This window comes from Trachinotus anak, unplaced genomic scaffold, assembly GCF_046630095.1.
Source record: "Trachinotus anak isolate AG129_WGS33_773 ecotype Australia unplaced genomic scaffold, CSIRO_AGI_Tana_v1 ptg000013l, whole genome shotgun sequence".
In the NCBI taxonomy this organism is placed as follows: domain Eukaryota; kingdom Metazoa; phylum Chordata; class Actinopteri; order Carangiformes; family Carangidae; genus Trachinotus; species Trachinotus anak.
In genome coordinates, this window is record NW_027273864.1 from 29,124,258 (window position 1) to 29,137,833 (window position 13,576).

At 41.5% G+C, this 13,576-nt stretch overlaps 1 protein-coding gene across 7 annotated transcripts in view; it reads left to right on the top strand.

The window, feature by feature from the left end:
• LOC139630231 (dedicator of cytokinesis protein 3-like) overlaps positions 1-13,576 on the top strand; it is a 197,117-nt gene that overhangs the window by 126,095 nt on the left and 57,446 nt on the right. For all 7 annotated transcript variants that reach the window (XM_071493462.1, XM_071493465.1, XM_071493467.1 and 4 more), the window contains 2 exons: positions 8,946-9,094; positions 12,104-12,188. In XM_071493462.1, coding sequence (XP_071349563.1) covers positions 8,946-9,094; positions 12,104-12,188 — 234 coding nt within the window. The remainder of the gene's footprint in view (positions 1-8,945; positions 9,095-12,103; positions 12,189-13,576) is intronic.

Sequence of the window (13,576 nt, forward strand, 5' to 3'; positions counted from 1 at the left end):
GTGAAAATGGAGCAGGATGTTGCTAATGGAGCAGAGGTGTTGCAAATGTCCCATCAGACATTAAAGCTGTCAGACCAAATAAAATCCTATTATATATTAATGCCAAGCTGTGACAATCTCTCACCCTCTGGAGACCCACCTTTGGTCCCTGACCCACAGTTTGAAAATCCGCTGATGTAGGTTTATGCTCCAGTTCAAAATGTGGGGGTGTTTGTTAATGGAGGGGAGACAATGGTGTTGGGCCTGGTTTGTGGACTGTCAGAGTGATTAAGATCTTCACATTATGTCCTCCTAACTCTAAAAAGCAAAAGGCCAATGCAGCAATAAAGAGGAAAGTGAATATTGGATTTAGTCGACAGTGGTGAGCACTGCGTCCCGGCAGGACGCTACCTTGAGAGGCTAAACACGAGCAGTTCTTTGAGGTGTAAAGCAGGGTTCAAATTACAGGGGAGGCTCGGGGGCCCTACCCTACTTACCTGTAATTGTAAATATTATATTTCCCCAGTTAATGCCTGGAAGAATCTTGCAATACGATTTTAGACACCCCTTAAGTGGACCGTACCATTTCTGTTAACTGAACATCTTACTCACTTCATCAGTGGCTCACAACCACGAGCTCACTGAGGCACTGTAGGTAAATGTAAGTAGCAGTTGCTAACTACCTAGCTTGTTTAAGACACTTTACTTTCTTACTTTAAGATTTTCTAAATTATTATTATTGTGTCAAGTATCTTCAGATGAATGTTAATGTTAGCTGGTCCTAACTTTAGCCTTAAGTTACAGTTTAGCTAACTAATGTCAGCTAGCTTGTAGCGTGCCCTTTCATTTCCAGTGTTTGCTTGTCATTTCATTACCAATACAAAATGCCATATATGATCTAACACTGGTGCTCAGTCATGAGCAGTGATTGGAGGATGAGTTGTTGTAGAGATATGTTTTGACATCAATATAGAGTTTATTATTTAATGTTTACAGTCTTTTGTGTTAGTGGTGTTTTAATTAGTCTCTTACCTTTTTTATATTACGTTTTTAAGAGACACCCCTTTTTTTTTCACTTAATAATTCAACAATATTAAAATCCATGTGTGCTGAAGTGTAAGTAGTTATATTAGCAGTGTTGGAAAGTAATTAAGTACATTTACTGTAAGTACTTTACTTAGGTACAATTTTGATGTACCTGTACTTTACTTGTACTTTACTTTTATTTCAAGTGAATGTTACTTTAAACTTCGACTCCACTGCATTTCAGAGGGAAATATTGTACTTTCTACTCCACTACATTTATTTGACAGCTTTGGTTAAACGAGCTGGATACAGTGAGGACTGTAACACCTCAGTTCACTGATGCATGTGCCTGCACTGTACTGGATTTCCTTTTGCCCTGGAGATAAAAGCTGACCCCTTCCTGATTGCCATTGTGTAATTCGCACTCTGTGGTAAAGATGTGTTAAACGGTGTTAATGTGTGTGTTTGTGTGCTTGCTCCCGCAGGATGCGAAGGTGTCATTACTCACTGCAGCTGGGGAAAGAGGCAGAGGAGGCAGTTAGGGAGGGAGGGAGGGAGGGAGGTGGGAGGGAGAGTAAATCCACAAATAGTCTAAACACAAAAGAGATTTCCACTCTGCAGCTGAAAAACCAAACTTTCGGGTTGAGGCGTACCTGTGAGACTGTGTTTTCTCCTAAAGACAGACGGGCTGGGCAGCTTCATTTCAAAGCACCACATCTCTGTATTTGTGGTGTGGGCGGGCCTATTCTGAGCGCCAGCTAGAGGTGGAGAGGAGACCCGGTTCCCTCCTGTAGTGCCAGCTGGTGCACCTGTTCCAAGTCTAGATGATTGACTCAGAAGAAGGTCAGAGGTCAGAGCACATCCACCCACTGACTGGGATGGCGTGATGTCCCGAGTAAATCTACAGTTCTGGTTTTAAAGCAGTTTTTAGTCCAGTGGAAGAGAAAAGAGGTACAGATGGCAAGTCTGTGACGTTTGGTTGCATCAAAAACAGCTCTGGTGTTTTTATTTCATGCATGTAGAGAAGATGGTGGTAAACATGTTGCTCACTGTGATTGTGTTCTGTTTTTAAACTGAAAGACCTTTGGTACAGCTGTGTGTCTGCCTCGGGGAGACCTGCCAGAATCAACTCACAAAAAATATTCGCTTTCCTCAGCTCGTCAGCAAACATTTCCAAAAGTTTGAATCCTGCATCACAATTTTGTATTTTGCTGTTGAACAGTGGAAGACGGGTCACCAATGAGCCAAAACATTATGACCACTCTCAGATTAAGTATATTAGTTGGTAAATGAACAGTTCTTGTACTCAACTCATTGGATGTGAGAGAAATTGACAAATTTAAGGACCTGGAAAAAAAGTCTCTCAAATGTCCTGAAACATACAAATTTCCTGGAAAGTTTTTAAAATTACATGTATTTAATAATTTACATTAGTGGCAGCAGGGCCAGATTACCTGTTAGGGCGGCCTGGGATAAATATATATTGTTGGGTCCTTACTGACCTGTCCACACCCTCTGTGCATTAAATATGTACCTTGTCGTCTTTAAGTGTCCATCATCAGTCAACAACATTGCAGTGAACACTGTAGAATACATGGCATCTTTAATATTTGCACAGGGGCTCTGTTATTCCTAGTCCAGGGTCGGCATCCTTCAGAGATTGCATTTGAAGACCGATTGGCTCCCCCATTTCAAAGGCTTTTTTTAAATGCAGCCAAGAAATGTGGCCTTCTTCTACTAGGCAACAAAGGATCCAACAGGTGGGTCCTGTTGATAGAGTGTCTACCTGACTTCAATGAAACATGGGTAATACTGGATCAACTGGGTCAGGCTCAGGTTAGTGGATGTGCAGCTACTCTTTGTGTTTGTAAGTGATAAGGATTATTAGGTTTTCCTAAAGTCGGTGCTACAGGTTGCAGCTAGTTTGCTCCAACTCATGTCTCCAGTTCTGCTGCAGAAAAAAAAATAGACTGTTAAACTCAGAAAGTAAACCTGTGCACCAGACTTTTTCTTTTGTGTTTCTGTAGCACTGAGGGAGAATAACACACACGCGCTCTCCTTCTGTTGATGTGAACTTGAGCCAAGCACACACTTTTCAGTTTTCCCCCAGCGACAACAGGCAGAGAGTTCTGGGCAGATCTCTGCTATAAATGTGTTTGTGAACCTTCCTCTTCCTCCCTCAGTCTGCTGCTGTAAATAACAACAGTCTGTCTGTTGTGTCTCCTGCATCTCACTGATGTGTCTGCTTGGTTCTGGTCTCCACAGCACTTGGGGGTTTTACAGCTGACTCCTGTCAGCTGCTTCGATTGAGGAGCACCTTCAGGAAGAGTGTAAACGTTTATGCTATAAATGGTTATATATGAGCTTATGTTAGCTCAATGAATGAACCAACATTTGTGGTCCTACTGTGGCACACTACTGAAATAGATTATAGTGGACAGCAATGTTCCCTCTAATGTTCCATGTGTCTGGGCACACACAGGCTCCCTGAGCACACTGAGGACCATGGTGAGCAACATCAGATGTGCACGCTGTGGCCACACACCTGTATCACACCTGATCAACACCTGGGATCACAGCAAGTTACATGGCTTATTAAAAGAAAATGAAAATGAAATGCACTGTTGTTAGCTAGCTAACTTGCACAGTGCTGCTGAGCGTATGGGAAGGGCACCTACGTAAGCAATGTCAATGCTGTGATTGGCTGCGTAGCGGAAGTGAACCGTATCGTGTCATTGGCTGGACATCTGTCACTCACTGTGTTACACTGCAAAAAGTTACAGAAAAAAATGTTATTGCTCTCATTAATTTACAGTTTATGTTGAATTTTATTTTATGCGCTGTATAGATTAGATCTGTATAGATTTTCTTGTGTGCTGAGAATGTGTGAGCAGTGTGCGATTGCGCAAGCGCGCAGCTGAGAGGGAACACTGGTGGACAGGCTCAAACAGGGATGGTCTCATTTAGCTACCAGCTTTACGAGGTAGATTAAAACCCGCCCAGGTACAGAAAGTCACTCAGTTTCAGCTTGTGGGCGGCGACGTAGCTCGTGTCTGCTGATAGCCTGCATGTGAGGAGTTCAGGGTTCATCGGTAAATTGTAGCATCTGCTGAAACTGTTCAGGGTGTTCAGGGTACATCTGTAAATTGTAGAGTCTATTGATAGACTGCATGTGAGGTGTTTAGGGTACATAAGTAATGTAAATTGTATGTGCATCTGTCACTCACATGCTGCACCACACCCCACTACAAATGAGTTGCCACCCTGTGGGAAACACTGTTGTGTGTTGTGTGCAGTGACTGTAACACACTACAGTCCTGCCACTCTGCTAAATCATGACCTCAGTTGTGTTTTTCCTTCCTGTGTGGCCACTGATAAATTACTGTTTGATATTTTACTTGGCATTCATTCATTCATTCATTTAAGAAATTATTCATTCATTCTAACACAGGCTCTTCTGGTGTCTAGTTGAAATCATCACTTGTGTAGTCTCTTCAAGTGTACTAGAGACTAATTAATTTATTATGGTTTTGTTTGTCAGATGTGCATTAATTTAATCAATGAAATCACCAGTATAACTTCATGCATTTCTTACTCTCCTCTGTTTTATATCAGATGAACTCTTAGTAACTCTTAGTAATATTTTTGTTTTCCACCTTTTATTAGATGAAAGATTTAATTAGTAACAAAATAGATCCAATGTTTGTAATATTAATGAAAATAACGAAAGAGTGCTTCACTTTGCCCATTAAGATAATGTGTAAGAGCTTTTACTCTGAAACATCTTCCTACATCATTAATAGTTACACGTTTCAAGCTGAATTTTAATGTGGACTCTTGCAGAGTGTGTATCAAAGTGCATTAGCTCCTGTGTCCACTGGGCATCTCCTTAAAAACAAACACTAAACAGATGCTGAGGGGAACTGCTGTGCATGACTCTTGTTGTTGCTAAGCAACTACTGGAAATCCATTTGGCACTCTTTGGCTAAAAGTTGTATTTTTAACCTTGTTCACTCACCGTGCTGAAAACACACTAAACAGTCAGCACGATCGGGATGGTGCAGCAGGGTTCCCAACAGGAGCGACTGAGATATAGATCCCAGTGCTGTGAAAAGGAGCTTCCCTGAGGTCACATTGCCTCAAAGTTGTATTATAATTTATAAAACACCTCTTACAACAAGGAACAATCTTTTAAAGGTCCTATATTGTATGAAGTGTCCATGTCTTTTTTTCAGATTATAAAACAGGTCTAGGTTCTATATTAAGTATCAAAGCCTCAGTCCACAGAGGAATGCACACAGCCTGCCATCAGGACTTTTGGAACTTTGTGATGTCACAATGAAACAGTCACCGGTTTCAGCCAATCAGAAGAGAGACTCAGAGCCTCTCTTCTGATTGGCTGACTGACCTGTTGTTACTAGAGCTCCAGAGAGAAGCCTGAGCCTTCTTGTGTGAGTGTAATAGATACAACCTGTAGACATGATAGGACAGTAGCAAGTGGACAAAAGCAACTAAAAACTGATTTGTGAGAGACGTGCTAAAAGTGTTTAGTCATCTTTTGCCAGACGTTATTAGACAGTTGATAGAAAGTAGAGGTGGACGGTGAAGCCTCAGGTAACATGAGGAAAAACAAAGTTCATAGGCAGAGTCAAACCCAGGCTGGTCCATGCTACCTACTTTTAGCTAGAGTCTCTACTGCTGCAGTGGAACGATCTGTTCATCCATCTAATCTCAGTACCTCTTACTCTGGGTCGGGACTTAAGTCTGTCCCAGGGTGCACTGGGAGAACAGCGGGCCAGGTTACCGGTCGATATCAGAGCTGCTGCAACTATGTTCACCAGACGTTCATGATGCTGTTATTGAGCTGAGGTTCCCAAAAACAGCTCCACCTCCACTGCAGCCCAGAGTTATATAATGGTTCTGATGCAAAGGGGTCTTCTGTATATTAAAGATACGCAGCACACAGAGACGGGCTGAAAGTTTCCACACAGCACAATGAGCCGGTGAGATGGTTCCCTGCTCTCCTCTTCAGCCAGGTTTACAGGCTCCCAGGCCTCTGCATGTGTTTGCAGTTACACATACATGTGTGTGTGTGTGTGTGTGTGTGTAGGCAGTCTGCTAATATGTTTTAATACCAGTGTAATCATATCTCAATAGAGTCACATGTATTGTTTGGATGAATGTGTGGGAGTGGATTTTTTGGCGTTGACCTTACACACTTACAATCTCAGAGGACAGAGTACGTGTATGTGTGTATGTGTGTGTGTGTGTATGTGTGTGTCCGCAGCACCTGCCTCTTTGTGAAGTCGTTTCTGCCCATGAAGCTGTCCTGCCAAGATCTGAGTCGACATTCAACCCCAGCTCCTGCTGTTGAAAGCCTGGGGGGTGAATTAGAGCGCTAATAATAGAACAAGCTATAGCGGGAAGTATGTTCTGGTTCATGTGTGTGTCTGTGTGTGTCTGTGTGTGTGTGTGTGTTTATGTGTTTATGCATTAATGCAGTTGCTCTCCTGTCTCAGTGGAAACACCAAGCTACAGAGCTGTTGTAGAGTCTAATCTGCTGCCTCTGTTTTAGAGAAGCTTTCAGACCTAGAGACCAGAGAGGATTCAGTGGAATATTAAACTGTGGTTAAAAATCCTGAATATTAGTATCAGTATTTATTAGTTTATTACTATTGATAACTGTTGGCTGCAACTGATGATTATTTTCAGTGTTGATAAATTTTCTACTTTGTTAAATTAATTTAATCTCAGAAAAAAGCTACAAATGCCATCACAAGTTCCCAGAGCTCATGATGTCATCATCTAATTGTTTATTATGTCCAACCAAGAGTCTCAGACCCAAAGATATTCACTTTACATCTCTTCTGATTGGCTGACTGTTTTCTGAGTGATCCAATAAAAATGCAGCGGATTTCAGGTAAACACTTAGAGAAACCAAATCCTGCAAGGTTGGATGGTGGGTCCAGGTGGGCGGGGCTTGAGACATGGCTGAGGGCAGTGACTGCTTTGTTGTGACATCACAAAGTTCCAGAAGTCCTGACGGCTGGTTTTAAGGCTCAGTTTCTGAATACAGGCTGTGTGCATTTCTCTGTGGACTGAGGCTTTGATACTTTCACAGTATTAATATAGAACCTAGACCTGCTTTATAATCACAAACACAGACATCTACCTTTATACAATATGTGACCTTTAAATGGTTGGTTTATCATTTTAATACCAAGATGTGGACATAAACTATTGGTTGACCACTTATTCAGTCATGAGTTTCTCTTACGATATTGATTGTGTTATAAGATTTCAGTGTGCTCTTGTCATTGGATGAAGAAGCCCACTGTTCTCCTCCTGTTCAAGACCTGCACGTGTTTTCATATGAACATGGAGCAGAAACGTGTATGTACATCTCGTGGATGTTCGTCATTCGTTGTAATCATAAGCTGATATATAATCAACCAATCTGTGTCCATTTGATTGTCCCTTGTTCTTTGTTCTATAAAAAGGTTCAGCTTGACTCTGTGTTGTTGGGACAGGGAATGATTTTACTTGCCCTTTTCCCTTATTGGTCAATAATAATCTTATTAATCCACAGGTCGATCAGTGTCTGTGCTTTTATTTCTGTGTCTGTGTCCAGTGCTTTAACAGGAAATGATTATCAAAAGACTGTCCTCCTGTAAGGAGGTCGTCTGTCAGCAGGTTGTTATCACCCATAGGTTTTGTTGCTAGGCGACATCTAGTGGTTGAAGTAATGATGACAGGAGCAAAGGGAAAAGTGCTGTGACGTAGTTTATAGAGCAACAAAGTCCACGTCAGTGTTCGATTCCCATGTGAAAGTAGCAGTTTATGTTGTTTCTATTATCCAAGATGGTTCAACAAAGTTAACCACGTTGTTATTATTGTAACCATAACAACAGAGTTGAGGAAGTACTATTTTAACCTAAATCACAATCTTTTCCTAAACCTAACTAAGCCATGACCATTATTATAGTTACCATGGTGAAGTAGGTACACCGCTCTCACTACAGTCCGCGTGTTTATTATTGTGAGCATGACAGCCGAGGTCAGGTACACCTGCCGCTGTACAGGGGCTATTTCAGGAGACACTGCTATGGGTTGTATCAGAGGGTTTAAAAATGAGCTGTGTGGTTGTTCAGGTTGGAGGAGTTGTTGCTGTAGTAAATGGTCTGTATTTATTTTGGGCGTCTCTTGTCCTGACAACCACTCAAAGCTCTTTCCACCACAGGTCACATTCACCCTTTCACGCACATTCATTCAGTGCTTCTTCTATAGATGGAGCTTCTTTAACTCACACAGTTGCAGATTAAATTCCTGTCGACTAAACAGCTCTCAACTCTCACCTTTCGACTGTTGGTCCAATAACAATTATATCAAACACGGTTGATTTTTATGTTCATTAAAATCTGACCATGATGCTTTTTGCTTAAAAATAAACTGTAATCTACAGAATTTAGTTCTTCACTCTTTGTTATGTTTTATTACGTCTCCATGTTCATGTCCTCTCTGTCCCAGACCCTCCTGTCTGTCTTTACACCAGCAAAGAACACAGTGTAGCTGGCAGCAAGAGGGTTGACGGTTCGATTCCCCGACCAAACCCTCTGTGCTTGGCGTTCTCACTGACTAACAGGTGGATTGGACTCAGTGATTGTGTTTGTTGATATAAGCTTTGTGATGAACTGTGATCTGTTCACAGTGTCTCTCTTCCTCTCAGACAGTACACGCTGCTGGCTCCAGCTCTGTCTGCGAGGTTTAATAGGAGTAATCTGGCAAAACAATGAGCTCGTTCACCTTCAGCTGAATTACAGTGAGAGCTGTTGTCAGAGCGCCACAGAAGAAACACCACGGCCTTGCGGTGTGAGGGTGTTCAACAACAGATGAATGTAACACCAACCCCCCACCCCCCCCCCTCTCTGTCTCTCCATTAGAAACACAAGGTGGATCTCTTCTACAAGGTTCGCCACGTGATGATGGAGCTGATCGACCTGAGAAGGCAGCTCCTGTCTGGTCACCTGACGCAGGACCAGAGCCGAGACGTCAAAAGACACATCACCGTCAGACTGGACTGGGGCAATGAGTGAGTCACACACACACTCACACACATACAGTATTTATACACACGGTTACACACTGACATGAAGAAATGTCAGTTCCACAGATTACAAATAAAGATGGACGTAGCCTCCGTGCCGACTCCACCAGAGGCGGGGCGTGTGAGGAGCCGAGCCTTTGGTGCAGGCTGGTGTAGATGTGTTTTATGTCACAGTATAAACATGAAAATGTCTTAAGCTTGTGTTAACCACAGACCTTATTTCAGTCATCAACCAAAAACCTTTTCATAAACCCCAGAGACTTCGGGACCAGGGAACAGGAAGTGCTAAAATGCAACTAATATCCAGGATTCATCCCAGTGGCTGAAAAAAGGGTATTGCAGTTTGCTGGAGAGTCCGACCCTCATCTCAACTCTTTACTGTACATTGCCCCTTGACACATGACATCATTTATACCTGGAACATAAAATACAAAAACATAATCATGTATTGATAAAAAGAAACAACTGAAACATAAAATTCAACAATATAATTATATTATTAAAAAAATACGCCTGCCCCCTGAAAAATCCCCCAAATATCTCAATATCATATATTGAGTTATTCAGTTTTGGATATCACCCAAGTCTACTTGCACCACACTGTATTTTTGATCAAATCATAACAATCTGTCCACATTCACCCTGACAACTGCAGAGATGTCCCATGGGATACAAGGACCGCTGGGAATCACTGGTTTCCAGGAATCTTCTTCTGCACTTGGATTCACTCTTTAAAAGAAAAATACTTTCACTAAGTCTGTATGTATTAGCACAATGCTTCTCAAAATAGCTTATGACGGGTTTAGATCTAAAAAGCTTGATGTATGTGAATCATTTTATTGACTTGAAGCCTGTTCTTCTGGAAAAATAACACAGAAATCCTCCACATTGGTTTGTGCATGTTGCCTCTAAATCAGTGCTGCAGACCGCAGATCACTGTGCTCCCCAGACACCTACACAGGGCAAATAAAAGCATGATTGGAGGCAGGTGAATCAAGCCGTACACCAGTAGTTGAAAAGACTCATGGGAGGTTGTTGAAAGGCTGAAAGAAAACAGATGAAACAGTGAGAAATTGTCGGCTGAGTCGGGAGTGAGTTATTAATACTGGAGAAATGAAAGGTGGGCAAGGACCGAAACACGGGTTATTTAAAGCTCCGCTCCATGGGCCGGGGGGGGGTGAAACAAACTGTGAGGTCATCTAGAGGAGGAGGATGATGATGATGTTATTGTTATTTTTATTGATATTATTATTATTATTGTAGTGTAGTATTTGGGGTACTGTGGGGTGTTTCTTCCAGTTTTCAGTGGGACCTAGAAATAACAATACATACATAGGCCGGTATATTAGTCTTGACTGTTGCTTCTGCAGCTATTAAAGAATGAGTTCAGGAGTGGGAATTACCTGCTCACAGTGATATTAGTGCATTAATGTAAAATAAAGCTCTTCCAGACTGAGAACTAACCGAGTGAACACAAACATTTTAAGCAACAATACGTCTCAAAAACAAGCTAAGTAGGTGCTACACTCATCTTATCTAGTCGATGACTCCTAATTCAGTTCACGCAGCTGGTGAGAGAAGTGATGTGTCAGGCAAAAAAAGAGCAGGAGGCTGAGCAGCAGCATCTGTTACCTGAGAGCTAATTCATGCTGAAAGGTTGCATGATGGGAAAACAAGCTCCGCTGCTTCCTCTGAGAGGTGCTGGAGAAAAACAGTAGAACCAGATGCTGGAAATACACAAAACATCTGATGGTCAGAGGGAACAGTTCTTATTACTGTAGAGCTCATTACTAGTCACTTAATGGAGTGAATGAATGATAATCCATTCATGGTTTAATGTTTCAAGCACAAATATCAAACATTTATTAGTTTCTGTTTCTTCAGTATGAGGATTTACTGCTTTAACATGTCCTCTTCTATATCTTTGAGTTTTGCAGAGTTGATTTTGAATATGCTGCTTTTGGTTCTGAGACATTGTGATGGGCATTTTTCATTATTTTTTAAAAAGTGTTTAGACAAAACCATCAATTGATTAATCAAGAAAATAATCAATATAATAATAATAATAATGACAATAATAGTTAGTTACCTCACTTGTTTTCATCAGTAAGAAGCAGAATTCTGATGTAAAACAGCCACACAGGTCGATTTTCTCAACCCTCTGATCGAGAATTTCTCCTAAAGCACCACCCTTACGTCAGCAATGTGTGCCAGACCTTGGTTGTCATGGTTACTATAATAACAGTCATGACCCATCCATCCACCCCAACCTCCTCCTGACGTGGACTTTGTCGCTCTATAACCTACGTCACCGCACTTTTCCCTTTGCTCCTGTCATCATTACTACGACCACTAGGTGTCGCCTAGCAACAAAACCTAACTGTGGGTGATAACAACCTGCTGAGAGACGACCTGTGACCTCGTTTTGTGCAGGGGGACAGTCTCTGTTGGCACAACTAAGACATAATGGATAAAACCCTGAGCCCTCAGTAAACTTTATCAGCCAGAGAATGAGGTTCTGCTTCTGGATCCGTGGTTAAACTAAATTTACCGGCCGTCCTGCTCACACTAACACAATAATAGACATTTATTGTCTCATTCACAGTTTAAGACCATTTTACTGTTTCTGAGAATATTCTGCACCGTGTCTTTAAGACCAAGGTGAAGGATGTGTTTGCTGAGATTGAACAGAAAGTAATCCTCAGGAACAACATCCCTGCAGGCCACAGCTAAAATGACTTTGATACACTGTGTGTGTCTCAGCGTATGTGTGTGTGTGTGTGTGTGTGTGTGTGTGTGTGTGTTGGGGGGGGTAAATACACAGGTTGGTGTAAAGTTTTCTATACCTGTATCCATATCAGAAACATAATTTGTGTGAAGGTTATATAAAGACACTGATGTTGTTCTCTCCACTTCTCTCTCTCTCTCTCTCTCTCTCTCTCTCTCTCTCTCTCTCTCTCTCTCTCTCTCTCTCTCTCTCTCTCTCTCTCTCAGACACCTGGGTCTGGACTTGGTGCCAAGAAAAGAGTTTGAGATGGTGGATGAGGAGCAGATAAGCGTCTCAGATCTTTATAAAATGGTAAATAATGAAGTAATTAGTTTATTTCCAGGAAGTCTCATCTCTTCACACACAGATAAAGACGGAGTGTGGGGGTGTGAATATGTGAACCAACCTGAAACACAGTAATCCTGGGTTTTCTGGATCTAACACTCAGCTGCTGGTCGCTCCTCTGTGATAAAGGGCTGGATTTGTGATTGCAGTTGGTTCAGTTCGCTGGGACACATCCACATTCTCATCACCTTTCTTCAGATATTTTACAGTAGCATCATTTTAAACTGTGCAGTAAAAATCTGACCTAATGTTCACTGACGTCCTGAGGCTCAGATCCTCACTTCTGATTGGCTCAGAGAGAAGCCTGAGAGAGGAGATGTAAAACGACATCGAGATGGTTTATGGTTCTTAAAACCACAAATAAACTTCAAATAAAACACTGGAAAAGTGTAAAATATTGGCATTTCTCAAAACACTTGGGTCATTGGGTTTAGATGTCATGTCATTTTTATGAAAATCCACAAAACAGTAAAGAAAAAGTTAACACAAAAACAAAAGGTTAATAGTCCTGATACTTTGTGAAGCCACTGTACATGGAGAATACCACTTTACTACAGAGTGCATGCCACTCTATTCACATTCACCACTACACCCCCTGCAACGACTGCATAATGCATTAAACTGCATTAGTTTTAGTGAGGTGTTCCTAATAAACTGACAACTGAGTGTACAGGTGTATCTGCATAACAGTGGCTCACATTTAAATTGTTACACTGCATTTCAATGAGCATGTGAATGATTTAAAAAATGGTAAATGTTCAGTTTTTTCTTTCGTCTATAACTTCCTGAGATGTATCACGTCTGATGGTAAACATCATGTGAGATATGATTTTTTTGACTACAGAAACCTGGTGAATCTCTATTAATACTTAGTTCTACATGTGTTAATCTGATGGATGATCTGTGGGTCAGTTTGCATCAGATTTCCACTGATTTTTTAAGAAAAAACCTGGAGCTCCTTGAAGTAGGTGTGAGCTGATGCAATGTGAGGAGTATTCTCAGTTGTTCATGGTGTTTTAGAAATACTTGATGTTCTGTGTCTTACATCAGCCCTGCTTTAAATAGCTGAGCTGTACCAGTTAAAACACTGTGGTCGTGGCGATTCCCCCTTTTGTTCTGTTGCCTAGAGACAGAGAAAGAGGAAGAGAGAGACAGAGGGATAAAGAGGTAAAGTTTATAGATGGTAGGTTGGAAGTTGGGGAGCAGAGAACCAGATACTGATGCAAATAACAAGAACAAATCCAAGCAAAAGAAAGTTGCACAGACGAGAGACAAATGTGAAATTATAATTCTGATAAACTGTCTGGAGATGGTGATGGTGTGTGTACAAGTCTCAGTCGTTAAATTTGACCAAG